The 25,684-nt window shown below is 38.9% G+C and overlaps 1 protein-coding gene and 1 pseudogene across 2 annotated transcripts; one reads left to right on the forward strand and one right to left on the reverse strand.

Annotated features, from left to right (window-relative positions):
• Window positions 1-2,992: 2,992 nt before the first annotated feature.
• On the reverse strand, window positions 2,993-12,703 carry KRT39 (keratin 39). 2 transcript variants are annotated; one of them, XM_058284235.1, is made up of 7 exons: window positions 12,187-12,703; window positions 11,242-11,324; window positions 10,436-10,592; window positions 9,614-9,775; window positions 9,378-9,503; window positions 7,816-8,036; window positions 2,993-3,068 (listed from the first exon to the last, which is right to left on the reverse strand). In XM_058284235.1, the coding sequence occupies exons 1-7, from the start codon at window positions 12,649-12,651 to the stop codon at window positions 3,008-3,010; spliced, it is 1,275 nt and encodes a 424-aa protein (XP_058140218.1). In that variant the 5' UTR covers window positions 12,652-12,703; the 3' UTR covers window positions 2,993-3,007. The 2 variants fall into 2 exon arrangements, with proteins under 2 accessions (XP_058140218.1, XP_004450177.2); XM_004450120.4 differs by lacking the exon at window positions 2,993-3,068 and adding an exon at window positions 5,876-6,464.
• An 8,171-nt stretch (window positions 12,704-20,874) lies between these two features.
• LOC101419554 (3-hydroxyisobutyrate dehydrogenase, mitochondrial pseudogene) lies at window positions 20,875-21,930 on the forward strand (annotated as a pseudogene).
• The last annotated feature ends 3,754 nt before the right edge of the window (window positions 21,931-25,684 follow it).

Here is a 25,684-nt window from a genome sequence, read left to right on the forward strand (position 1 = left end):
ATGCATTCAGGGTTGCTTGCACTGATACTAACCCACGGCACTGTGAAATGATTGTTGATGGCCTCAGCCTAGAAATTCTTCCTAACATGGGCAGTAGTCTTTCCTTCTCTTTTGGGACACTTGCTTTTTTTTCTTGAATTTTGATCTCATCCTCCATCCCTCTCATTAAGAGAGGACACCTGCTTTTAAAATGCTTTTTTTTTTTTTTTAATCCAAACTCAATTGTAAATCAAAATGGACAGAATTAGGATAAACCTATTTAGGCAATGGGTACATTTCTGGCTAGGGGAAGATACTTTTCTCCATTGTTTGATAAATGGAAATTATAGGGATTAAGAATAATAACATACAGTGACTAGCTTCTAAAGAACTTAAAAAGGGGAGCAGATGTAACTCAAGTGGTTGAGTACCCGCTTCTCATATATGAGGTCCCCATTTTGATCCCCAATACCTCCTAAAAACAAACAAATGAAAAAACCAAATTCTCATTGGGGAGTGGATATAGCTCAGTGGTTGAGCACCTGCATCTCATGTACAAGCTCTTGGGTTCAATCCCTGGTACCTCCAAAAAAAAAAGAAAGAACTGATTATATATATATATTTTTAGAATTGATTATATTGATGTCGTTTAATTGCCATTAACAAACCCAGAGAGAGAGGATGTTGAAGGACATTATTTCCGGTGTCACTTCCTTTTACAGATGCAAAGGTTAGACATGTAAGGTGAGTCGTGTCTGGGATTGGAAGAGAAATTAAGGATATTAGACCTGATGGGTGTCTGATGAGCACCCACAGGGCAAGCACAGAGAAGCTGAATGATGCTCCTAAGAACTGGAACCCAAGGCCACCACCTTGTTGCCCAGTGCTGTCCCCATGAGGCTCTGCTCCTCTGCTGTCCACTGCAGCTGTGGGGAGTGAGGTGTGGAGGAAAGAGCTCTGGATTCTCTTACCATCGCCTCCGTCTCAGAGCCCTAATTTCTCTTTCTCTGTTATGAAAAAGGCTATTAGATGCCATAAAAGTACCTCTCAACTTTAAAACCCAGTTAGTCTGTGCATTTTTGGATGGAGAGAATGATCAAAGCTAATGGCACGAAGACTTCTTGTTATGAGAGGTTTCTTTCCAGAAGCTGTGGCTAGAAAGCTGGAGAAGGGTACTTTGAAGAGCAGATGGACAACTTGTTGCTATTGTGAATTATTTCCATTCTTGGAGACTGATTGAATCAGGTGCTATTTTAACCTTCCTAAATAAATCAAAATAGTTAAAATTTTATTATTGTATGGTGTTAGGTGAGTCATTTATGTCTCTGTCAGTTTCTTCATCTATTGAGCAGGAATATGCTTCATGGTAGTGTTGGGAAGATTCAGTGAGTTAATGACATTTATTAGCTCATTGGTTGTTATTGATTGGTTCATTATTAATATGAACGGGTGGATAGATCTGTAGAGGAAGCTTACCTGCAAGTGTCACTGTCTGTCAAGCCAGCATCAGAATGTCAAAGCAAGCCACAGAGAGGCATCAAAACAACTAGATCTTTAAACCAGAGTGTTTGTCAAGTAGAAAGCAGAGCCCTTTAATTCACTTGAGAATTTTGTTAAAATTTGGGTTCACAGGTCTCACTCCTGGGAATTCTGGAGATCTGGGATAGGACAGGGAGTTTTACAAACTTCCCAGGGGATTTGGATGCAGGTGGTTTCTGGGTCACACTGGAGAAATCCTAGTGGGAATAAGCCTAGTGGGAATAAGCCAAGAGCTGCTAACCGAGCTCTTGAGCACATTTCCCCAGGAGGCCTCTTCTGAGCAGCAATTGCTAGAATTGACCCTGGGTGTGCTGGGGGTGGGGGGGTGGAGGGGCAGGTAAATGGTAAGAGACAACCGGGGTTACCGCTGTATTCAGAAAGGTTTAAACCATCTGTTATAGTAAGTGGAGTCAGTGTGAAGAAAGACAAAATATAGAAAAAAGTGAATCCAAAAGAATCTCTCTTGTTTCTAAATATAGTTATGTGTCAACAAATGGGTTCTGATAGCCTCTCTTCTCTCAAGACGGGTTCTGGAAAGCCAATGGGTCCATGGAGTCGATGTGTGGCAGGGTTGTGTTTTACTAGGATTTTAGTAGACTCTTGGGGAAAGGAACCTGGCATCATACCTGCCTTACCTGCCTTCTTGAATTAGTGTGTACAGGCTTCCTGGTTTTGAGTGCTTATAATTCAGCGAAGTGTGGAAGAGCATGAGTTTTGGGGTCAGAGATCTGGGTCTGAATCTGGCTCTGGCACTTACTAGCTCTCAGCAGTTTGCTTATTCTCTGAGATTTATTTTCAGCTTCTGGAGAGAGGAGTGACAATAGGGCTGTGCTGAGGAGTAGAGGCTCTGCGTGTGCAAGGTTCACACGGGACCTGTGCATGGTGAATGTTCTGCACGTGGCAGCTGTCCTCCTCCTCCTCTTTCTCCTCCTCTTCCTCTTCCTCCCCCCGTTTTCATAGCATTTTTAGTACTCTACACCAATGTCTCCCAAAGGGTCTACGCTGGGGATATGTTCATGTTAATAATTGTAATGTTGATCATGATAACAGCTAATATTTGTTGACTATATCCTGGCTTCCTGGTACTTCTCTAAGTGCTTTACGCACTCTAGTTTATTTAATTCTCACAACAATCCATTGGAAGATGCTATTAATGTCCCCATTACACAGATATCCATAGCCCACTGGAGGTCCCACAGGGAGAAGCAGAGGTGGGATTTGAACCCTGGTCATCTGGCTCCAGAGAGCACACTATGTTTTCTGATTCATGGTTATCTTGTCTTTTGAACTATGCTAAATTCTATGTGTAGTGACTCCCCATCCCTTTCCCCCCAGAATCTTTGGACTCTTGTTGCTGGCCTACATTGAACTGCTTCCTGTGGCTATATAGGGTACTTACTTAGGTTTCTGTGACTGTGTAGGGTACTTACTTAGGTTTCTGTGACTGTGTAGGGTACTTACTTAGCTTCCTGGTACAGTCCAGAACTCCTCACTGCCTTGAAAAGGTGTGGCCATGCATATGCAAGTTCCAGCAGATGGTTCTAAATTTCCTTTAAGTACAGAGAAGAGACTTAAAATCTTCAAACTTTTGAATGGCCAAACCTCTTCTTTACCACGCAGCTTGCAATGACTTATTTTTATCATGGAAGCTAAGTGGGACACTTTGCTCCTGGTGGGAGGAAGATGTCCTGTTTCTGAGAAAAACTAAGAATAGCATTGCTTCATCAGCCCAAGTTTAGCCTGAGTCCTGTGAGGCTCCTAAACCCTGAATCTTGCTGGAATCAGAAAGAACCCTAGAGCAGATCTAGCGCCTCTGACTTCTCATCAATTGATTCCCCTGGGGCCCAGCATTACAGAAGAAGGTATGGAAGGAAATGATATATTATAATTTTAAAAACTCCCTTCTGTGGAGTGAGTTTAGCTTAGTGGTTGTGCTTGTGCTTCACGTGTATGAGGTCCTGGGTTTAATCCTTGGTACCTCCTAAAAACAAAACAAACAAAACAAAACAAAACAACCTCCCTTCTGCATAGCACTTAACAGTTTATAGGACCCTTTCACCATCATCTCATTTTTTTTTCCTTTTTTTATTATCTTTTTTTTTTTAAAGATACATAGATCACACAAAATGTTACATTAAAAAAAAAAAGAGCTTCCCATATACCCCACCCCCCACACCTCCCACTCTTCCCACCTCAAAAATGTCTTTAATTAGTGTGGTACATTCATTGCATTTGATGAGTACATTTTGGAGCATCGCTACACAGCACGGATTATAGTTTATGTTGTAGTTTACATTCTCTCTCAGTCCATTCAGTGGGCTATCGCAGGATGCATAATGTCTTGCATCTGTCCCTGCGATTACATTGAGGACAACTCCAAGTCCCCAAAAATGCCCCATATCACACCTCATTTTCCTTCTCCCTGCCTTTAGCAACTCCCACGGCCACTGTCTCCACATCAATGACACAATTTCTTCCATTGCTAGAGTCACAATAATTCTATAGTAGAATACCAGTAAGTCCACTCTAATCAATATTTTATTCCTCCATCATGAGGATCCTGGGATGGTGATGTCCACTCCACCTCTAAATCAAGAGGGGGCTTAGACCCCACATGGCTGATGAATGGAATTCTCCTGCTTGCATCTGTAGACTCTCTCGGTTCCCTGGTGTGGTGCTTGACCATCCTCACCTCCCTATTAGCTGACCTGGGTAAGTCCAATGAACCAGAGAGCAGGTGCTGCAACTCTCCTGAGGCTCAGGGCCCAGCTGGCACATAGACAATCCAGAGATGCATTGTCTCATTTAATCCTTCTAGCTGTGGGGAAGGTGGGACCTATGATGCTATGTCCTTTTTACTCAAGGTCACACACACAGGTAGGTTGAGACACCTCAGTTGTCTCTGAATTCAAGCCCCAGGCTCTATTTCCATTTCTATCCTGCAGTTTGAGATACCATGAGGGTAAGTGCTGAACTGAATTCCAAAGGCCAGAGGTACTCTGGGTATTTCAGATGAGAGAAAAACTACTGATAGAAAATAAATCATCCTGGGAGTTCTGAATTCTTCTTGCTTAGAGTAGGTTGATACTCGATGGAGGCAGTGAGTCTCTGTGTTGTGAGTTAGCCTATGCATGTGCCTTTGATGTAAGCATCCAGCATCAACTGTATCTGATACATACCCCAAGACTTCAAAAATGCTTTATTGAGGAGAACTGTGTATTTAATTATGGGAAATTTTATTTTCTTCTATTCTCTCCCTCTCCCCCAAAGCTAAACACTATTAAAACTCCAAATCCATGACTGGGTAACTAAGTTAGTGGAGAAAGAATTATAACATGAGATACTAATGAAAAAAACATTAGGTCTAGGGTGGAGTTAAAAGAAAAGCCTATATAAAAATAACATTTGTGTAGTGCTTTTCAGCATATAAAGCAGGGTTACATAAAAAATTTCATTTGGTCTTCACAACAGCCCTGTGAAGTAGGTAGTGCCTCACTTAACGAACAAGGAAATGGAATTCTATGAAGGCTAGATGTTTTGCTCAGGGTCAGAGTTCCAAAGTGGCGACGTTGGAATTTCAGGCCTTTGATATCCACATTCTGTGTTTTAGTTGGATTTTCTTACCAAAAAACCTCCAGAAAAATGAGATAATTTCTGTAGGGAACAACTTAAATACTCTTTGACTGTTCTTTAAGAAGCTGTGATAATGGCTGCTGCCTAAACGGTGTCTTCTCACCCTGGCATTGCCTTGTACTTGCAAGCACAATTAGTTGTTATTATTTCTCTACAAAGTTTGTGGCTATTAAGTCCAATTCTCTCTGATGGCTAGGTTGAAACAGAAACCTAAGCTATTTTTTCCCCCCACTGTCATCCAGCACAGGGGTTATATCTGAGAGTTCCAGGTACATATCCATTGTCACAATCAGAATAAACTTCCACTCCCTAAAGAATAAGAAGAGAAATAGCAAACATTTAATGAAAGAATCCATGCTATTTCTTCAGAATGCTCTAGATTCACTCCCTACAACTATTTCTGATTCTGGGGTTTGACAAAGAAAAGAAAAAGAAGGTATTTTGAGAGCTCAGTTGTTTACAAAATTTTGGAGACTGTGGACATCTTTAAAACATCTTGGGGAAGGTAAAGTATGTTAGTATGGATAAAGAATAATTGAGATGGCAGAGTTCAATAGGATCTGAACTTCTGACGATCTCTTCAAGGAAACTAATTATTAAATATTTCCCCCTTTATTCATAGTGTTCCCTTATGGGTTTTGTTCCTATAGCCAAAGAAGGAGTTTAGATGGAAAGGTTGTAGCTTTTCACCTTCATGTGCCATGGCCAAAAACAATTCTGGAACTTGTTCGACTGGCTTTAATGAGGAATGTAAGTAAACAAGGCCTGAGTAAACAAAAGAGAAACTGCCCCTCCCCCATTTAGTCAAGCAATGTAGGCCAACTTCTTGGGCAGTTACAAGTTAGTTCTCATTCCTCAGATGAAATGCAAGATGCATTTCCAGAGAAATGTTGGCAGCGGTGACTTAAGGAAGGAGCAGGATGGAGGATGCTCCACCTATCAATGGGGACCCATGGGGAGTTTGTGAACCTTTCTGGAAGGAACACATATTGGCCTCTCTTTCACGGATGTGGGTCGTTTCCATGACCTTGGGATGTTAGACTTTGGCAGGTCTGGTGATGAAGCAAGGCTGCACATGCTCATGAGAAGAAATGACCTTCCCATCCTTAATCTCCTTGGTGGTGGTGCGTATTTTAACCAGTATCCGGGACAGGGAACTGCTGGCACTGTTGTGCTCATGTGTCCCACAGGGGGCTGAGGATGTACACTGGCCACATGATGTGTAAACTGGAGTCATGCATTCCATGGCTCTGGCCTTACAGGGAATGCAAGTGGAAGGATCGCATTTGGTGGTACATGGGTTACAGGGAAGCCTAGAAAAAAAACAAAACAAAACAGAATTTTTACTATGATTGGGGGCGGACAATGGCTGTAGAGAAAAATGGCGATGGTTAATTTTTCAACATGGTGCTCAAAACAAGTACTTTCAAATGCTTATTCCTTTGTTTTGTATTGTAGTTAGTGGAAGAGAGCCAGACCAGATCCACCACAAAGTGGCAGCCTGGTTTTAGAGGAAGTTCTAGATTATGTAGTTTCATTACAGTAAATGTCTTAGTGTCAAGGAAAGAACAGAGAGGAAGGTGGAGCCCAGCTGTCATTCACCAGCTGATGACCTCAGGAAGTTAGTTAACACTCCTCAGAATGGAGATAATGGTAACTAAACTCCTGGGTTTGTACAAACAAATGAGGGTTAACAGTGATAAGGGACAAGTGGACAGGATTGTTATCTAAGGAATGGAAGTTAACCAAATATTTTTCTTATTGGAGAGCTAGTCCCACTACTAGTGGTGGCCTGAGCTCCATCTTCTGAAAAGTTCTCCACACTCCATCAGGAAGCTCCAAAGTGCTTTTGGGTATCTATAAACGAATACTTTTTCAGAGAATTGGAATGAGAAGCAGTTGATGGTGAAGACTCTTCCAGAAAGCCTCCTTGTTCTTTGGTGGTTGGAGACACTTCGGCTGTTCCTCAAGGTTGTAATACTGGGTAACACTGTGCTAGTATAAAGTGGACAGAATGCTGTGGACAGTTCATTCATTACCCTGAGGAGGGAGGTCTCCTTAGCAATTGTATTTAAGTCTGGGTGGGAATGTTAACTTGAATGGGGTTGTTTCAAGAGCCTGTGCTCCAGGTTAATTCCTTATGGGTTGGTTAGCCTCTTGTCATCTCAAAAAATTACAGCTTCTCTAAAAAAGATGCTGAAATAGGCATATGTACATGCTGCTATTGGCATCAAGGACAAGTGGCTAGACAGGGTTAGGGATTTCAGCCTGAGCAGTGTCGGGCCAAAGGAAGCTGGGTTGTCCTGTTAGATTTCATGAAAGGAAGACTTTCATCTCAGTGAGGAGATGCTGCTAATAGTCACCAGGAATGTTCATCTTTGGGAAATCACTTTTTCCTCTAATAATTTTTAAAACTCTAAGAAGCTAAATAACCTATAAGGATTTAATCTGGTGCACCACCCTTAAAAACAACTCAGCTCAGCTAACACTTATGGGCTAGGCTGCAATTGTAGGTCTCCAAACAGGACAGCATGAGGAAATCTATGGATATCTCCATCCAGAGCCTCCCTATCACCGGCAAGATCAAGGCCCTTGTCCTCCTGCTGCCAGTGGAAGCATATACACGTATGCATTTCCCTTAGATGTTGTTTTCACTTTACGTACTTGCTGTCTGAGCTCTCCAGAAGGCTGCGGTATGTGGCGATCTCACTCTCTAGTCGGGACTTGACATTCAGCAGAATCTCATATCCTTGGTTTTGTCTTTCCAGGGCGCCCCGGATCTCCGCCAGCTGAGCCTCCAGGCTGTTGATCAGACACTGGATCTGGTCCAGAAGGGTGGTGTAGCGGGCCTCCGTCTCAGCCAGGAGGTATTCTTGAGAATCTCTCTAGCATGGAGGAGAAAAGCAGGATTTGTAATGATGACTCCTTTAATGGCAAGTCTATGTATATCACTTGTGAACTGTATGGTTTTAAATAGTTTCTTAGTGACAAGTATGAATGGATCTGCAAGCCCTTTCTGTACCTCCTAAGCAAATCCAATCCAAAGACAAAATTATTCATTATGCTAAAGCTTGCTTTCCTTTATCCCCTCTTTTTTGGCCCCCTTTACATGTTTCCTTCTCTTCCTCTTTCTTATTCACCTAATAATTTCCTACTGCATTCTTATAGGTATGAGGGACAACAATGTTTCAACTCATTTCACCTCTAGGTATTAAAAATACATTACTATGGCACCTCATACAGTGAGTGTTTATACCTTAAAAAGAAGTGAGTAACATTTAACCATAAACCTTTTTCTTCTCTGGATAAATTCCTTTATCTTTAAAATATGTGACTTGAAACTTTGATGATTAAACTTCTTTCCTGCTGTATTGTTCTGTAATCCTATGGATAATGGTAGAATTTCAAGTTTTAATAACCTATTATTTGCATGATCATACCAATTTTTATAGATGACAAAACTAAGATTCAAGAGATTAAATGAGGTGCCCAAGGTCACATAACTAGCTAGTGATAAAATCAGCTTTGGGGCAAGGTTTTCCTAATACCCTTCAAATATGAGCATTTAAGTAATTTTCTACTTCTGAGAGGATATACAATGAGGCAGAAGCAGTACCAACTTTGGAATTTGAATTCTGGCATTGATTCTTAATTCTTGTGACTTTGGGCAAGTTATTTAATGACTCAGGGTCTCAGTGTCTATTTATAAAATAGGACAGATGTAACTTTTCTTGGATTTGGCTTGGAAAAATCACTTTAGCTTTTTGAGCCTTATCTGTAAAATTGATTTAATAATTATGCCACCTCCCTCATAAGATTGTTTCGTAAATGTGATAGTTTGCAAAAATTCTTGCATAAATCTTGTAGTGTTTCCCAAAGTGTACTCTGTGGCTCGTTATTACCATGAAATGCTCTGGGGAAAAAAAAAAGGATTCACTGGTCAAGTAAGTTTTGGAATGCTGAATACCTCTATCCCCTTCTTGGACATGCATGGTGTACATTAGCTTATTACAGGTCTGTGGGAAGGCATTCTGTCTAAACTTGATTTAATCCAGCATTTCCAAGATTAATTTGACTGCAAAGTCCTTTTTTGGACTTTAATCTTTAGACCCTTTAACAGCCAGAGGAACTGTTGTTCTGAGGAGCACTTTTGGGAAACACTGTGACACAGGTGTCAAGTGCTATGGCCATAGTGGCTGCTCTAGGTTTGGTCAACTGGCTGGTACCATTTGGTGCTTTGCCTGCAGCTCAATCTCCAGAGCGTTCCTGGTATGTCTCAGTTCGATGATCTCCTGCTGGCAGGACTGCTGTTGTTGCGAGCTGGTTGCCACCTGTTGATTCAGCTCCTCCATCTGAAACACACTCAAGGACCATGATTGTTATCGAATGAAAACATGACTTGGATCAAATGGCCCATGGAAATGCATCAGTGTATTGTTTTTGATGTTTATCCTCTGCCCACCTGTGCATTGAACCATTGTTCTGCCTCTCTGTGGTTTGTCTCCATAATGGACTCATATTGACATCTCATTTCTTGTAGAATCTGGTTTAGGTCAATTGAAGGGGCAGCAGTCACTTCAATATTGAGTCTGTCCCCAAGCTGGCTCTGTAAGGAACTGATTTCCTGAGGAAAGAAAAAGAATGTGAAGTCACATGGCAAACAGATGACCCCCTTGCCTTCTCATTTCAGTCTAACAGCAGTAATTTAGCTTAATTGCACCTGAAATAGAGCCACAATAAAGGAATGACGTGATTTGTAGGCGCTACAGAGAATGCTATAATATGACTTACAACAATTTCAGGTATGACTATATGTTAAAATATGTGAAAATTTAAAAGGAATTGACTAGTAAGTTCTGGATTTTAAAAAGTTTAGATCATTTCTAGGGATGGGTAATGGGTGAAGTGGCACAGAGGTGAAATTTAATGAGAGGCCATAGCCTCTGTGATGCCCATATGGGCTTGTGACACTACTGACTTGTGTACTAATATGTGGGGGCAGAAGTCCGTGTGTAGGCTTGCCTACGAAAAAGTGGGAAACTTGTGAGGACAAGAAAATGGAGTTGCTTCCTTCTCTCTAAAAAGATGAATGGGGAATTGTGGCTTCAGATATAGGGATTAGAAACATGCTGACCCTGTGGGAGAAGCAGTAGGTATTAATACTACCAGCGCTCAAAACCAGGGTAGTGTCCAGTGGGATGCCCTTTGTGAAAGTTGACCTCAAAGGAGTTGCTGGTGTTCTTAGAGACTGTGCTTGCCCTGTCTCTCGTGGGCTTTCTCGAACCTGTTCGTGGTTGTTTTTGAGGTAGAAGAGCTCCTCCTTCAAAGACTCAACTTGTGCCTCCAGGTCAGCCTTGCCCAGGGTCAGTGCATTCAGGATTTGCTGCAGGCCCTTGGCATCTGCTCCCACCAGCTGGTGTAGGGACACCTCAGTTTCATACCTTTAAAAATGAGATATGAAAAGAAAACCTGTGTTAAAAGGTCGATGGTGTAAATCAAGCCAATCAGAACTCCCTCCTACATCTTCCTTTTGGTCTCTCGTTTACTATATTTCTATTGTGGGTTTTATTCCCCTTAAAGGTAAAACTATTTGATAAACATCACCCCTTACTTATTATTCCTTAATTAGAGTGCTGTGATGTTGCTATTCTTTGAGATGAGGCAATTTATCCCTCTCCTTAGAGTTGGTGTAGTATAAGCAAAAATGGACTTAATTAGAACTTAGAAAACTTGGGTCCAAGTTTTGGCTCTGGTTTGGGCTGGTTGATTGCTTTTAGATAAGTAATTTAACTGCATTAAACCACAGTTTTCTCACCTTAAATAGGGTAACAAAAATATATTAACCCTGGCTATTCTATTGAGCCATTGTGTGGGTAACCACATGGGTTTCTAGTTAGAAACCACAGGTGCTGTACACATGGAAGCTGTTATTAATCTTAATGACTTATTGACTTGGAAGGCATTTTCTGGACTAGTGCTAACATGGCATAGATCAGGGGGTCAGTAGATTGGGCGATCGTATTATTGGGAGTGTTACACGTGAGATTCAAGGTGAAGTCCATCATGCCCGATGGTGTTGGGTGCGCTTACTTGGCTCTCAAGTCATCAGTAGCCAGTTTGGTGTTGTCAATTTGTGAGACCAGTCTGGAATTCTCAGCCTTGGTACACAAGATCTAGAATTAAGAAATTATACACACAAATGACACAAACACCAGAGTATCCTTCTTTAAGAATCAAAGGACTTGTGTGTGTTTTAATCAATAGAGAAAGACTTGTTAAGATTTTCATTAATTTTCATAGTTATGCTCAGGAAGCCTGACAGACTTTGGAAAGGCAGAGTTTTTTTTTTTCTCCATGAAAGATCAGCAAAAATTATTTCAATAAAAGCTTCTGCATATGTTTTTCTGTTAAAATAGAAAATCAATCTTAAATTTGCATAGCATACCATGATCCACTAGACTAAACCCCATACGGGCAGGAACTTTCTTTAGTTCACCAATACTTTCCCAGAACTTATAACAATGTCTTATACATTGTTATTGACATTCAGTAAGTATCTGAACAAACAATTGAATAAATATAGCTTGTGTAGCACTCTGAATAGGAAATGTAGGTTTGGTGTGAGAAGAAACTATTTAATCAATTTGGAAATGATGACATGAACATAAAAGGAGAAAAGGATGGTGACAGTTCCAAAATAATAAAAACTAAACTGTTTAGGAACTTCTTGAAACTGAATTCATTTTCTTAGATCACTGTTTTCTTTCTTTTTTCTCTTTGTTAAAGAAATGGCAGCAACAGGCTATTATGTTTTGGTCCTGAGTTGTCTATTTATGATAATGTGCATCTCTGGAAAAATGAAGCGCTATAAAATTTGGAATATTGCCTCAAGATGACAATTTCATTTGATATTTTCTTATTGTACAAAATATTTTTCACCATAAAAGGAATTAAAAATATTGAAGTTTAGCAAATGAATACTTTTTGGATAGCATCAATTCACAATTTAGTTATATGGGTTCCTCAGAAACTTACCTTCTGCTGGAGCTCCTCGGTGGTAGTGTAGTAGGATAGGTATTCAGGACACACAATGGGGACCTTTTTGTTACACTCTTCCTGGATTTTAGACTCCAGATTGGCATTTTCTTGTTCCAGTATTCGTACCTTTTCCAGGTAGTTAGCGAGGCGATTGTTCAAGATTTGCATGGTTTCTTTCTCATTACTGTTGATGCCTTCGCTATCCCAGGAGCAGTCCCCAAGAGAGGGGCAGGCACTGAAGTTGCCTCTTAGGCAGATGGGCATGCAACAAAAGCAGGGAGTAGGTTGACAACCCTGAGTCTGTGGAGTTTTCAGAAGATGGCCAGCTGGCTGGCAGCTGTTCCCTTCAAGAACACCATGATGGCAGCTTTTGTTAGAAGAGATGGTTTTAAAATTGGTAATCCTAGAGCAGCTTTGCAGTGGTGTTGAAGAAACAGTTGTTGTACAGCCTTTGGTATCCATTTTTGTGTCCAGCTTTGGTTTTGTTTCAACCCAGACTGAAACAGCAAACAATCTCACCTGAGTCTGAGTTCCAAGCTTCCTGGTTTTTTCCCCTTTGAAGTACTTATATAGCCTCCCTAGTTGGTGTCACAGCAGGCAGGATGTTTTGCTTTCTGATGTTTACATCAAATCCCATTGGAACATCCCATTAGTTTGCTTTTTACTTGCCTGAGAAGAAGTTACTTGTCTCATAAACATGTGCATTTAGGGTGTTACTAAGTTATTACCCATCAACCACTATCTATTTGTCACTGGAAACAAAGCTTCACATTATGTGTTCAAAAGGAACTGTCAAAAAAAAAAAAAAGAAAAAGGAACTGTATCACAGTTCTAACAACATCCATTAATTAAGCAGGTATGAATATATTAAAGTTGTTAAGTGAGCTTGACCAGGAATGAGTCCATCCTTCTTTTCCTTTCTTTTCTAGAAAAGCAAAATTATTAATATCTAATAATTACTTGTGAACTTAGAAATCAGTATTTTATTTTGTTCTGCCCAACTGATTTTCCCATTTTCATTTTTTAATGCACTGTGGGTATGAATTAAAATTCTCCTTTTAAGTAAGATTCTTTTTAAAGGTAATTGCTAGATTCATGTTTTAGCTTTCTAGATAGAATTTGGTTGTTAATAAGACATTTCTCGGAAAAGATGCTGGTTACTTTTGTTCTTTCAAATCCCACATTTTGTAACATTTTTAGTGCTCAGTGTTTGCTTGTGGTATTAAATTAGCTATACCTTTGTTATGGTATTGATTTATATCTGTTGTTTTAAATATGTTCTGATGAAATGAATGGTGTGTTCTTCTGAGGAACTTTTTCAGCATTTTCTTAAGAAAGTTATTTGCCCTGGTCTTTTGAGTGAACAAAAGAGAAATGTTTAATGAGTAAATTTGAGGTGCATGTGTGATTTCAGCAATACCTATCTGGCAACTAGGAGCTAGGAAGTGTTTAAGTAAAATCAACCATAATAAATATTTCTCTCTTTAAATCATAATCAAGTTTCCTTCTTCTGATTGGAGAGAAAACCTCATGTATGTATATATTCCTGCTCCAGTATTCCCTATTGTTAAGAGTGATTTTGTCCCCATTTAACAAATGTGGAAGAAGCCCAAGTGCCTGCTGTGAGTCCCCTTAGCATCTGCTCCTCACCTAGTTGGGTGCCTGAGTCCCAGGTCCTGTGTCTGCAGACTCAAATCTTAAACCATTTGCCTCACCTACATCGCGTTTCATGCCATTCTTCCAACTTCCATACCTTTTTCAGCCCTTTAGTTTGACTCCACGCTGTGCTTCTTGCCACGTCAGACAAGAACCCTGGGAAGAGCTATTAATAGTGATGCCACTTACTAATGAAGCAATGGAAGCACAGAGGGATTGAGTAACTTGTCGTGCAGCTTGTCTTTGGTAAAGTCATGAATCAATCCTAGGCCACCAGACCTTAGAACACCTGCTTGTGTCACCTCAGCGTTGCTTCAAAATGGCCTTGGTTTTTCTTGACCCTTTATTCTCCACATGAAGTTTAGCAGTTGCTTGCCAAATTTCAAGAAAGACTCAGTTGGGGTTTTGATTGTAATTTCTTTAAATCTATAGATTAATTTAGGGAATAATTGATATCTTTCAATATGGTCTTCACTAGCATAGCATGAGAAGTAAAGCTCTCTATGGAGTTTCAATAAAGTCTTCTGCTTCCTAATTTTACCTGTATTCTTAGGAACCTTGTAGCTTTTGTTGTTTAGGAGTATTTTTAAAAAATTTACACATTACAACTGGTTGTTGACTTGTGTAATGTTAACACTAGTAATTTCTTGTATGTTGCTCTTGAATAAAAAAACCTCATTACTTTTAGTAGTGTGTGGATTCTTTTGAATAAGAGAAAATGAGAGTTTTAATTCTTCCTTACCAATACTTAAACCTTTTACTTTCTTTTTTTTTTTTTTTTTTGTGCTCTCTTGGACAGTACAACTTAGAAGAGAAATGGAGATAGCAGCCATTTTTGCCTTGATTTTAAAGGAGATCTTTCAGTATTTTAAGAACAATATTAGATATAAGTTTTTGGTAGATACTGTTATCTGGTTAAAGATGTTCCCTTCTATTACTGGTTTACTAAGAATCTTTATTGTAAATAGGTTCTTTTATTGAATAATCTTTCTCTGCCTATTAAAATAATTATGTACTTTTTTCTTTGACTTATTAATGTAGTGAATTACGTGAATATGTGAACAGATCTTCCAGGGTTAATCAGCCCTTGTATTGATGGAATAGATGTTATTTATTTTGACATGTGTATTTGTAATTGAGATTGACCTTTAATATTCTCTTATATCATGTATGGCCAGTATTGGTATAAAGGTTATTCTGGTCTCTTGTGTGATACTTTTTTAATAATAAATTTTTAATTTTTATTTCCCCCTCCCCCCACCCTGAGATGTCTGTCTACTCATCTTCTTTAGGAGGCACTGGGACCTGAATCCAGGACCTTCCATGTGGGAGGCGAGTGCCTAACTGCTTGAGCCACTTCTGTTCCCTTTTGGTTGCAGCCTCTGCTGGTTGTGGCCTCTGCTGGTTGTGGTGTTTACTCATCTTCTTTAGGAGGCACCAAGAACTGAACCTGGGACCTCCCAAGTGGGAGGCAGACACCCAATTGCTTGAGTCACATCTGCTCCTTTCTTGTGCAACACTTTGGTTAAAGTAGAGATGATCTGCTTTTTGAAGGCTTAGGAAAGATCACCTGTAAATGTATCTTGGCCTGATTTTGTTTACATATGTATATATGTATATATTTATTCATAGATCTTAAATTAGTGATTATCTTAAAAATAGTTTAGATTCATTTGGTTTCTCTATCTCTTATTAAGTGACTTTTGATTATTCATATTCTTTTAGAAATTGTCCATTAAGACTAAACTTTAAAATTTATTGGTTATAAAGGTTCTCATTATATATTCTTGTGATTTAGTAATCACTACTGTATCAGTATCATATACTTTCCCATTCCTAATATTTATTTTTGCTGCTTCTCTCATTTTTATTTATGAGATTTGCCAGAGGCTTGTCTTCTTATCAAAGGACTGGATGTTTATTTCAGTGAATCACCTTATTATTATTTTCTTTTTTATTTCCATTCTTTTATTTTCTTTTGGTTTATTACTCATTTTCTAGCTTGTCAAGTTGGATACTTAGGTCACTAATTTTCAATATTTCTTTGTTTATAATATAGTCACTTAATGCATTTAAAATTTATATCTATGTACTACTTTTACTATATTCCATAAATTTTGATATGTAGCATTAATATTTAAATTTCTAAAATTATGTTGAATTTGTGGATTCTTTTTTGTTCTTTTGATTTACAATTCATTGGCATTGTTTGTGAACATAGTCTAAAGGAAACCTGTTCTTTAATATTTGATATTTAATGGGCTACCATGGAGTTAGTTGTATAAATGTTTCCTGTGAGCTTGAAAAGAATGTTTATTTTTAACAGAGAAGTGTGTAGTTCTATATATTTCTATTAAAACAGGCTTTCTTGTGTTTCTTATGTCTATCAGTTCTTATTAACTCTTTGGTTGCTTCATCCATCATTTATAGAGAGTGCTAAAATCTCCATTATAACTGTAGATTTGTCTGTTTTCCTTGAAGTTGAATCAATTTTTGCTTTATATATTTATTATAGGTATGTTGTTGGGTGTATGAAGACTTAGTATTCCTAGTCATTTATTCTCTATCATTATATGACAAAAATTAACAAATAGGAATAGTCAAGAAAAATTTGAAATAGAAAAGTCACAAGGGAGTTAATCCTTTCAGATATTAAAATATGTTTTGAAGCCTCATTAATTAGAACAATGTGGTATTTATGTGTGAATAATCAGACAGACCAATGGAATGGAATAGAAAGTCTAGACATAGACTCCCAAACAGATTAGACTTTAACGTATAATAAATGTGGCATTTTAAATCTATGGATAACGATAGACCATACATATGTGGTTTGGGGACAATTCTGTAATAGTTTGTGGGTGTGTAAGTGTGTGTTGCCATTGGAATCATACCTTATTCTTTACTCTAGAATAAATTCTATGTGAATCAAAGGTTCAGATGTGAAAAAGTGAAACCATAAACATGCTAAAAGAAAACATAGGAGAATTCTCTTTTTAAAATTTGGAGTGAAGAAGTCCTTTCTAACAGTAACTCAAAATTAAGAAACCTAAAAATTGATAAATTTAACTACACAAAATAGTTGAAATAGTTCATAATTTGAAAAAGTGCATGAAAATCACCGGGAGGAAATACATCAAAATGTTAGTGGAATTCTCTGTTTAATAATCCTTGATTATTTTTTCCCTTTGTGTGTTTATATGTTCTGCAAATTGCATGCTATTACTTTCAGAATCAGAAAAAAAAGTTTGAAGGGTATTTAATGTTTCTGCTTCCATTACCTTCTCTCTACCTTCTAATTTTTCTTCTTCTCCTGTGGGTCACAGGATGAGATGTTTCTTCCTTCCCTGGTTGACTTCTTTATTTGTGCTATTGAGCTGATTCCCCTTTGATTCCTTTAAGGCCCTTTTCATCAATTGCACTCTCCTTTCCTTGCATCTTTCGAGTCTTCCATACTATTTGATCAATTTGAATGTTTGCTATCTGATCCTAAAATATGCCTTCCCATAACCATGAAGCCCTTTGTGATGGGTTGAATTATGTTCAGCTTGGTAGAGATTGCTGGAAGGTCTTGAGCCAGAAATTAAAGCTTTGGTTCCACCCTGCCTAACTGAAAGTGGACAAAACGTGCCAAAAGGCGTTGTGTTCTGCTTATGTTGAAGATCTAACCCCCAGCAGCTGTGAATGTGCCCTTAGTTGGAAATGGTGTTTTTGTAGATATAATCAAATTAAGCTCAAGTTCTACTGGATTAGGTTGGGCTCCAAATCCAATGACTGTGTCTTTATTAGGGAAAGGAGGGATTTGGATACAGAGACACAGGGAAGAAGGCCAAGTGACAACAGAGGCATGATGTATCTGGGTGATGCATCTACAGTGGAGGGGTACTGAAGATCGCTGGGAGCTATCAGCGGCTGGAAGAGGCAAGGAAGAATTCCTCCCTAGGGCCTTCAGAGGGAGCAGGACCCTGCCAACACCTTGCTTTCAGACGTCTTCCCTCTAGTACTGTAAGAGAATTTCTGTTGTTTTAAGCCACCCGTTTGTGGTAATTTGTTAGGGAAGCCCTATAAAACTAAACATCATTTTTCAATGAAGGCAGCTTCTTCCTTCCTTTCATTATAAAACCTTTTGATAGATCAGTGGATATTTATTACCTTCATTTTTCTTTCACCAGTTCGTTGTTAACCTCTGGCAATCTGGTTACCCTCCAATCATTCTACCATAGAGTTTATCTTGAAGAGCTTCTTTGTCTACCTTAACATAGCCCTATTTCTCCTGTGCAGAAATTTGCAATGCTTCCTACAGAGAAAGGAACATGTTTTTAATTGCCTGCCAGTTGAGACCCACCATGTCTTGACTCAACTGACCCCTCCTCTTATCCCATGACTCCTGTCCTCACTCCACACATTCTAGCCAAACTGCATCTCTTGCCATTTTCCAAGCTTTTTATGCCTTGTCTCTTCACTACACATATACTGTTGGGGCTCTCTCTATCTTTTCTCATCTATGGACTTCAAGGCTGCTGTAGGAGAGACTCCAGGGCTCACCCATATCTGGTTCTCCTCTCCTTTTAGGCATGTAAGAGATTATAATCCCTTGTCCACCTTCAGTTAGGCAGGGTGTAACCTAACCTTTAATTTCTGGCTCGGGACCCTCCAGCACTCTCTTTTCCCTATACAGGGAATGAGGAGGCAATGTGTTTCAGATACTGCAGCTACAAGTGCTTCTCTCTTCTTTTTTTTAAGGAGGTACTGGGGATTGAACCAAGGATCTCCTACATGGGAAGCAGACACTCAACCATTGAGCTACATCCACTCCCTAATGACAGTTGCCTTTTTGTTTGTTTGTTTTAGGAGGTACTGGGGATCGTACCTGGGACATCGTACATGGGAAGCAGGCATGCAACCACTTGAACTACATGTACTCCCCTTCTCTCTTCTTTTTGATAAGCCATTCTAGGGAACTGTCAGCTGTAAAAATCTTAAATCCACACACCATCCCAGAAGAGCAAATCTGGATGTTATAGGGAGGAGCTCTCTTCACAGCTTTGTCTCAGACAGCCTTCTGGGTAAGGAGCTGCGCAGGATTAAGGCAGGATGGGCTTTGAGACCAGACTGAGAACAATAGCTGAGGGGTAGGAGTATCTGCTTCTGTAGGGCCAGCATGAATTCCGTGACTATAAATCCTAAATCTAGGCTATGAGGTGAATGAGTCCCTGAGTCATGTGTGTTTCTTGCATTTAGAGCAGGTAAAGCTCGAGGTCACTGTTTTGCATGAGGGTCTTCATGTTGGGAAGTACACCGAACCTAGAATGAAAGGCTTTTTGACAGTTCTAATGATGAGTGATGACCCAAAACATAAGTGATAAAATTACTGCTGTCTTACTAAGTGAAGTATTAAAGCCTGAAAATATTATATTCTTAACAAAAATTAGGATTCTATTAGGTTTTAATAAGGGAAGTCTTACTGTTTTAGCATGAAGTACAACTGCCATTTCAATACTTGACAACCCAGAGGAATGCCTCCTGCTTATATCCATGTGGAAAAAGTAGGAATGACTGCAATTTGGAGGAAGGTTGCTCAATGTTGTCTTGAGATGTTAATGTTTTCAGTGGCTGAAGTTCTTGCTTTTTATGTGTGCTTATTCTTAGTTTATCATCATCATTATCAATTAATTTGTTGTGGATTGCTGGGTTAACAATAGACTATACAGTGATCCAGATTTGTATCGATAATGATTTTGGTCTAGAATTTTCCAATTACTGGATTTAAAACATATGCACATACTGTAGTATGCTAACATAGACATATTGCTAATGTCCCTAGAATTTTGTAAGTTTTTATTTCCATTGGAGGTAGGAAGGAAAGATCATTTGGCCTGTCTAATTGGACTATGATTGGTCAAAAAAGCTTGCTCACCCAATCTCTCACTATTCATAGTAGGGTGGTTAACCTGAGAAAGGTCAGGTTCAGAATTGACCTATGTCTGTAACATATTACTGTAGTATAATACTATGCAAAATCTGTAAAAACAGCTGTGAAGGGCTGAAAGGAACCTGAAGGCCATCACTGTGGCCACCCTATATTTGAGACATTTTCCTACTATAGTTACATTTTAATTTTGCATAAACTCAGGATAAAAATATTTTTAAGTCCTTGAATACAAATAGATCAACCACTCTGTGGAAAATATATATAATGGAAGGTAGTTATTTCTATTTTTCCGAGCAGAAACTTGGATATAGTTTATGGTGAGTTTTTATAGATGCCGAGAAAACTATTAAAAAGATTTTGCCATATCTTAACCAATGCAGAAAGAAACTATGAGAAAGGCAGATAACAGAGAGATGACAGGCAGACAGTCTATGAGATTTATATGGCAGAATCTTCCAGGTGACTGGGATTCATGATTTTATAAACCTACATTATATTACATTTCTACCTTTATCAGAGTAGTAATGGGGTTGGAACAATATTTCACAAGTCTTTTATCTGGAAATTATTTTGAGTATTTTCATTGTTTAAGTATTTTCACTTAAATAGCGTGTTATGTAAAAAAATCTAGCATAAAATTTTAGGTCTGAAATTTGACTTTGCTTTAATCCTACTCTGCAGTAACTATTATTATATGCTTTATTGATTTCTGTGTGCTCAAATATATAGAAAAGCAGAGAGAATAACTTTATCTAGCTTTCTACTTTTTTTTTTACTTTTTATTTTGAGATAATCATAGATTCACAAGAAGTTGCAAAGACAATATAGACAGAACCCAAGTATGCTTCACCAAGTTTTCTGCAATATTTACATCTTATTCAACTATAGAGTAGTTGTAAAATTAGGAAATTGACATTGCTACAATGTGTGTGCTTAGTTTTATGCCATTTTATCACATGTGCAGATTTGTGTAATTGCCACTGAACTATTCTATGACCACAAAGATCTCCCTTGTGCTACTCCTAATTTGTTCTCCATCTCTATGATTTTGTCATTTCAGTAATGTTATATAGGTGGGGAGGTGGGGTGGGGGCAGGATGGCAGCCTCCTATGGCTCTGAGGAGCCGCCTCCAGCTTCCAGTACTGGGGCCATTGGCAGCAGTCTTGCAGCACTGTGTTCTAGGTCAATGGCTTGTAAGACTTCAATTGGATTCATTGGGCTGAGCAACATGGGGTATCCAATGGTCGAAAATCTCATAAAATAGGTTATGTGCTTGTTATTTATGATGTGTTCCCTGATGCATGCAAAGAGTTTCAAAAATGAAGTGAACAGGTAGTGTCTTCCCTAGCAGATGTAGCTGAAAAGGGGGATAGAATTATTACAATGCTGCCCTTGTTATTAATAGATTACAGTACTGTTAATCCCACGGTTTCAAAAGAATTGGCCAGGGGGGTGGGGGTTATATGGGACCTCATTTTTTTTAATGTAACATTAGAAAAAAAAAGTATTGGCCAAAGAAGAGAAAATGGGAACAGTTTTCATGGATGCCCCTCTTTATGGCAGTATGGGAGCTGCTGCATCTAGAACCTCACATTTATGGTGGGAAGAGTCAAAGAGGAATTTGCTGCTTCTCAACAGTTGCTGGAGTGCAAGGGCTCCAAAGTAGTTTATTGTGGAGGTGTTGGAACTGGGCAGGCTGCAAAGATCTGCATCAACATGCTGTTAGCTATTAGTAAGATTGGAATTGCTGATGCTATGAACCTTGAAATCAGGGCTTGACCCAAAATTATTGGCTAAAATTTTAAATATGACCTCAGGACAATGTTGGTCAAGCAACACTTAGAATTCTGTACCTGGGGCGATGAATGGAGTTCCTTGACTAATAATTATCAGGGTGGATTTGGAACAACACTCATGGCCAAGGGTCTGGGATTAGCACAAAACCCTGTTATCAACATAAAGAACCCAATCCTTCTGGGCAGTCTGGCCCATCAGTTCTACAGATAATGCAAAGGGCTGCTCAAAAAAAGACTTCTTGTCTGTTTTCCAGTTTCTACAAGAGAAGATCTTCTGTGTTTCTCCTTTATCCATGGACACTGCTGGAGACCAAACTCTTATCCTGGAGCCTTCTTATAGCTCACTCCACAAGTGAGTGGATTTAATCAAAGATCACCAGGATGTCTAGGTTACAATAAACCCTATGATTTTTCATCCTTTTTTTTTTTCATTGTTGTTGTTAAACATTTTTAATGATTAAAGAGCATTGTCAAAATATTACTACAAACCAAAGTATTTTTCTCCCAACCTACCCTATTATTATCTTTATTTTTTTTTTATTTTTTTTTTATTTTTTATTTATTTTTATTTTTTATTTTTATTGACTTTGTAATAATATTACATTAAAAATATATATATATTTGAGGTCACATTCAACCCCCCCCACCCCCCCCCAACAACACTCGTTCCCATCATCATGACACATCCATTGGATTTGGTAAGTACATCTTTGGGCACCTCTGCACCTCATAGACAATGGTCCACATCATGGCCCATACTCTCCTCCATTCCATCCAGTGGGCCCTGTGAGGATTTACAATGTCCGGTGATTACCTCTGAGGCACCATCTAGGGCAGCTCCATGTCCCAAAGACGCCTCCACCTCTCATCTCTTCCTGCCTTTCCCCATACCCATCGTCCACCATGTGCACTTTTCCCAATTCAATGCCACCTCTTCTATGTGGACATTGGATTGGTTGTGTCCATTGCACCTCTATGTCAAGAGGAGGCTCAGATTCCACATGGATGCTGGATGCAATCCTCCCATTTTCAGTTGTAATCACTCTAGGCTCCATGGTGTGGTGATTGTCCTTCTTCAACTCCATCTTAGCTGAGTGTGGTAAGTCCAATAAATCAGATTGTAGGTGCTGTATTATTATCTTTATATCATTTATATATGAACATACATAAACAATAAGTGTATATAGTAAAAGTTGTGAACTTACAAAAAAGACATGCATAACCTTGCATTATTATGAAACATTTGTTACAGATTATGAAAGAATATTGTGAAGATCTTACTACTAATTATAGTCTTTATCTTACATTTGGTGTATTTTTCCCCCAACCTACTCTATTATATAAAAAATATATTTTTATGACAGAAGTTGTAAACTTACAAAACAATCATGCACATGTGCAGAATTTCCAAACAACACTCGTCTATCAACACACCACACTGTGGTGGCACATTTGTTACAGATTATAAAATAATATCATCTGATTGTTACCACATCCATAGTGTACATCTGGCACACATTATACATACTGCCCCATTATCAACACAGTACATCTTTGGCATAGATGTGAGAATATTATATTATTACTGCTAACCACAGCCCATACATAGGTCACTCCAGCTGTATGTTTCCCATGCTTCTCCACATTCCCATCACCCTACAATAGTGATGTACATTTGCTCTAGCTAATAAAGGACACTCTTGCATCTGTACCATTTACCACAATTCTCATCCACCTCTGGGTTTACTGTGCTATTCAATTTCTAGATTATTCTCTAGCATTCTGTCAATTGGCATTTACATCCCTAGACTACCATTTTCAGTCATATCCCATTTATAAACTAGCTGTTACTCACTGTGTGTTACCATCTACTCTATACATTTCCACACTTTTACACTAAAGCTAATTAAAACTTCTACATACATTAAACATCTGTAGTCCATCTCAGCCCTCCTCTTATCTCCTTTAAGAATCCACCACCTACCACCAGGTCTTGAAGATATTTTCCTACATTTTCTTCTAAAAGCTTTATGGTTCTTGCTTTCATATTTAGCTTTTTGATCAATTTTGAGTTAATTTTTGGATAAAGTGTGAGATAGGGGTCCTTATACCATCTTTTGGCTATGGCTATCCAGTTCTTTCAGCATCATTTGTTGAATGGACTGCTCTTCCCAAGCTGGTGGGTTTGACAGGCTAGTAAAAAATCACTTGACTATACATGTGAGAGTCTGTTTCTGAACCATCAGTTTGGTTCCATTGATCCATGTGTCTGTCTTTATGCCAGTACCATGCTGTTTTTACCACTGTAGCTAGGTAATATGATTTAAAGTCTGAAGATGAGAGTTCTCCAACTTTGCTTTTCCTTTTTAAGATGTTTCTGGCTATTCAGGACCACTTACCCTTACAAATAAATTTGATAATCATGTTTTCAATTTATTTAAAAAAATACTGGTGGAATTTTTATTGGGATTGCATTGAATCCATATATCAATTTGAGTAGAATTAACATCTTATAGATATTTAGTCTTCCAATCTGTGAGCATGGAATGTTCTTCCAATTATTTAGGCCTTTTTTGATTTCTTTTAACATTGAGTTGTAGTTTTCTGAATTCAAGTGCTTTACATCTTTGGTTAAGTTTATTCCTGAATATTTGGGTTTTATCTGTCATATTTTATTTTTAACCACTCTTGACTTTTAGTTACTTTTATTGATATAATCTTCATTTCTAGACTCACTTCCAGGCCTCTCTCTCCTGTCTTTTCTCTTTAGGTTCTAGCACACACTTTACTATTTCCTGAAAATCTGGTCTCTTGGTTAGAAATTCTCAGTTTCTTTGTTCTTCTTATTCTATTTCTTTGTTGTTGTTTTTTTTAAGATTTATTTATTTATCTAATTCCCTCCCCTCCCCCAGTTGTCTGTTTTCTGTGTCTATTTGCTGCGTCTTGTTTCTTTGTCCGTTTCTGTTGTTGTCAGCGGCACGGGAAGTGTGGGCAGCGCCATTCCTGGGCAGGCTGCACTTTCTTTCACGCTGGACAGCTCTCCTTACGGGGTGCACTCCTTGCGCGTGGGGCTCCCCTACGCGGGGGACACCCCTGCGTGGCACTGCACTCCTTGTGCGCATCAGCACTGCGCATGGGCCAGCTCCACACGGGTCAAGGAGGCCCGGGGTTTGAACCGTGGACCTCCCATGTGGTAGACGGATGCCCTAACCACTGGGCCAAGTCCGTTTCCCTCTATTTCTTTGTTGTTGGCTAAGTTCCCTTGAAGGAAAATATTAGGGCCAGAGACAGCAAAAGGAGTAAGAAAAGGAAAAGATAACAGTAGTATTGATAGTGGATATTAGCAGAAGAACAATGTGAGATCTAGGAGAATGGATATTGAACTCATGTAAGCTGTGTGGGGTTATAACAGTAAAAAAGTGGAATACCTATAATGGGATAGTAAACTGAATATGGGGAGGAATATAGTATGAATTAAAAGGCCAGTGTGGTCTGGAGAAAGGTAAAGAGAAAAGAAAGGACAATAATATAAAGAGTGAATAAAAGATAGAAAACAGAATAGAGGTCTTAGAGATAAAAAGTCAGAAATATTGGGGGCTAAACGAAAAGAGGTAGAATGTAAGAGAAACAATAAATGATGGAGGATAGAAAGGTGTAAAGGAAAGGGGATAGAGTTGGTAGCCAAAATCAGCACACACAGAAAGTAGGAAACTGAGGACGAGGAAGCACAGGGAATAAGAATTGTTGCCTATAGCACCTAATGTAAAAAAAAGAGAAAGAAGGAAAAAAAAAAAAAAAGCAGGCAAGAGAAAGAGAAAGGAAGAAAAGAAATAAAAGGGCCATGGGGGGATAAAGAGGAAGGAGAAACAAGAAAACAAGCCAAGAAAGACCAGAAAGGTCCTCAAGGAAGGAGCCCTCTTTGCAAATGAAGGAACTGCTTAGGATTCTGACCTTCCCCCTTTCTCCCTTCCTCACTTCTCCTCTCCCAGGGCAGCAGGAAGGCTGTGTGAGGGCTCCCGGAGGAGATTCAGATAGGTCCCTGGTGAACCAACTCTCCTCAGAAAATAACGTCTCTTAATTTCTTGAGAGCGAGCACTCACCTCTTGCCAG

Source organism: Dasypus novemcinctus, chromosome 21 (assembly GCF_030445035.2).
Source record: "Dasypus novemcinctus isolate mDasNov1 chromosome 21, mDasNov1.1.hap2, whole genome shotgun sequence".
Lineage (NCBI taxonomy): Eukaryota > Metazoa > Chordata > Mammalia > Cingulata > Dasypodidae > Dasypus > Dasypus novemcinctus.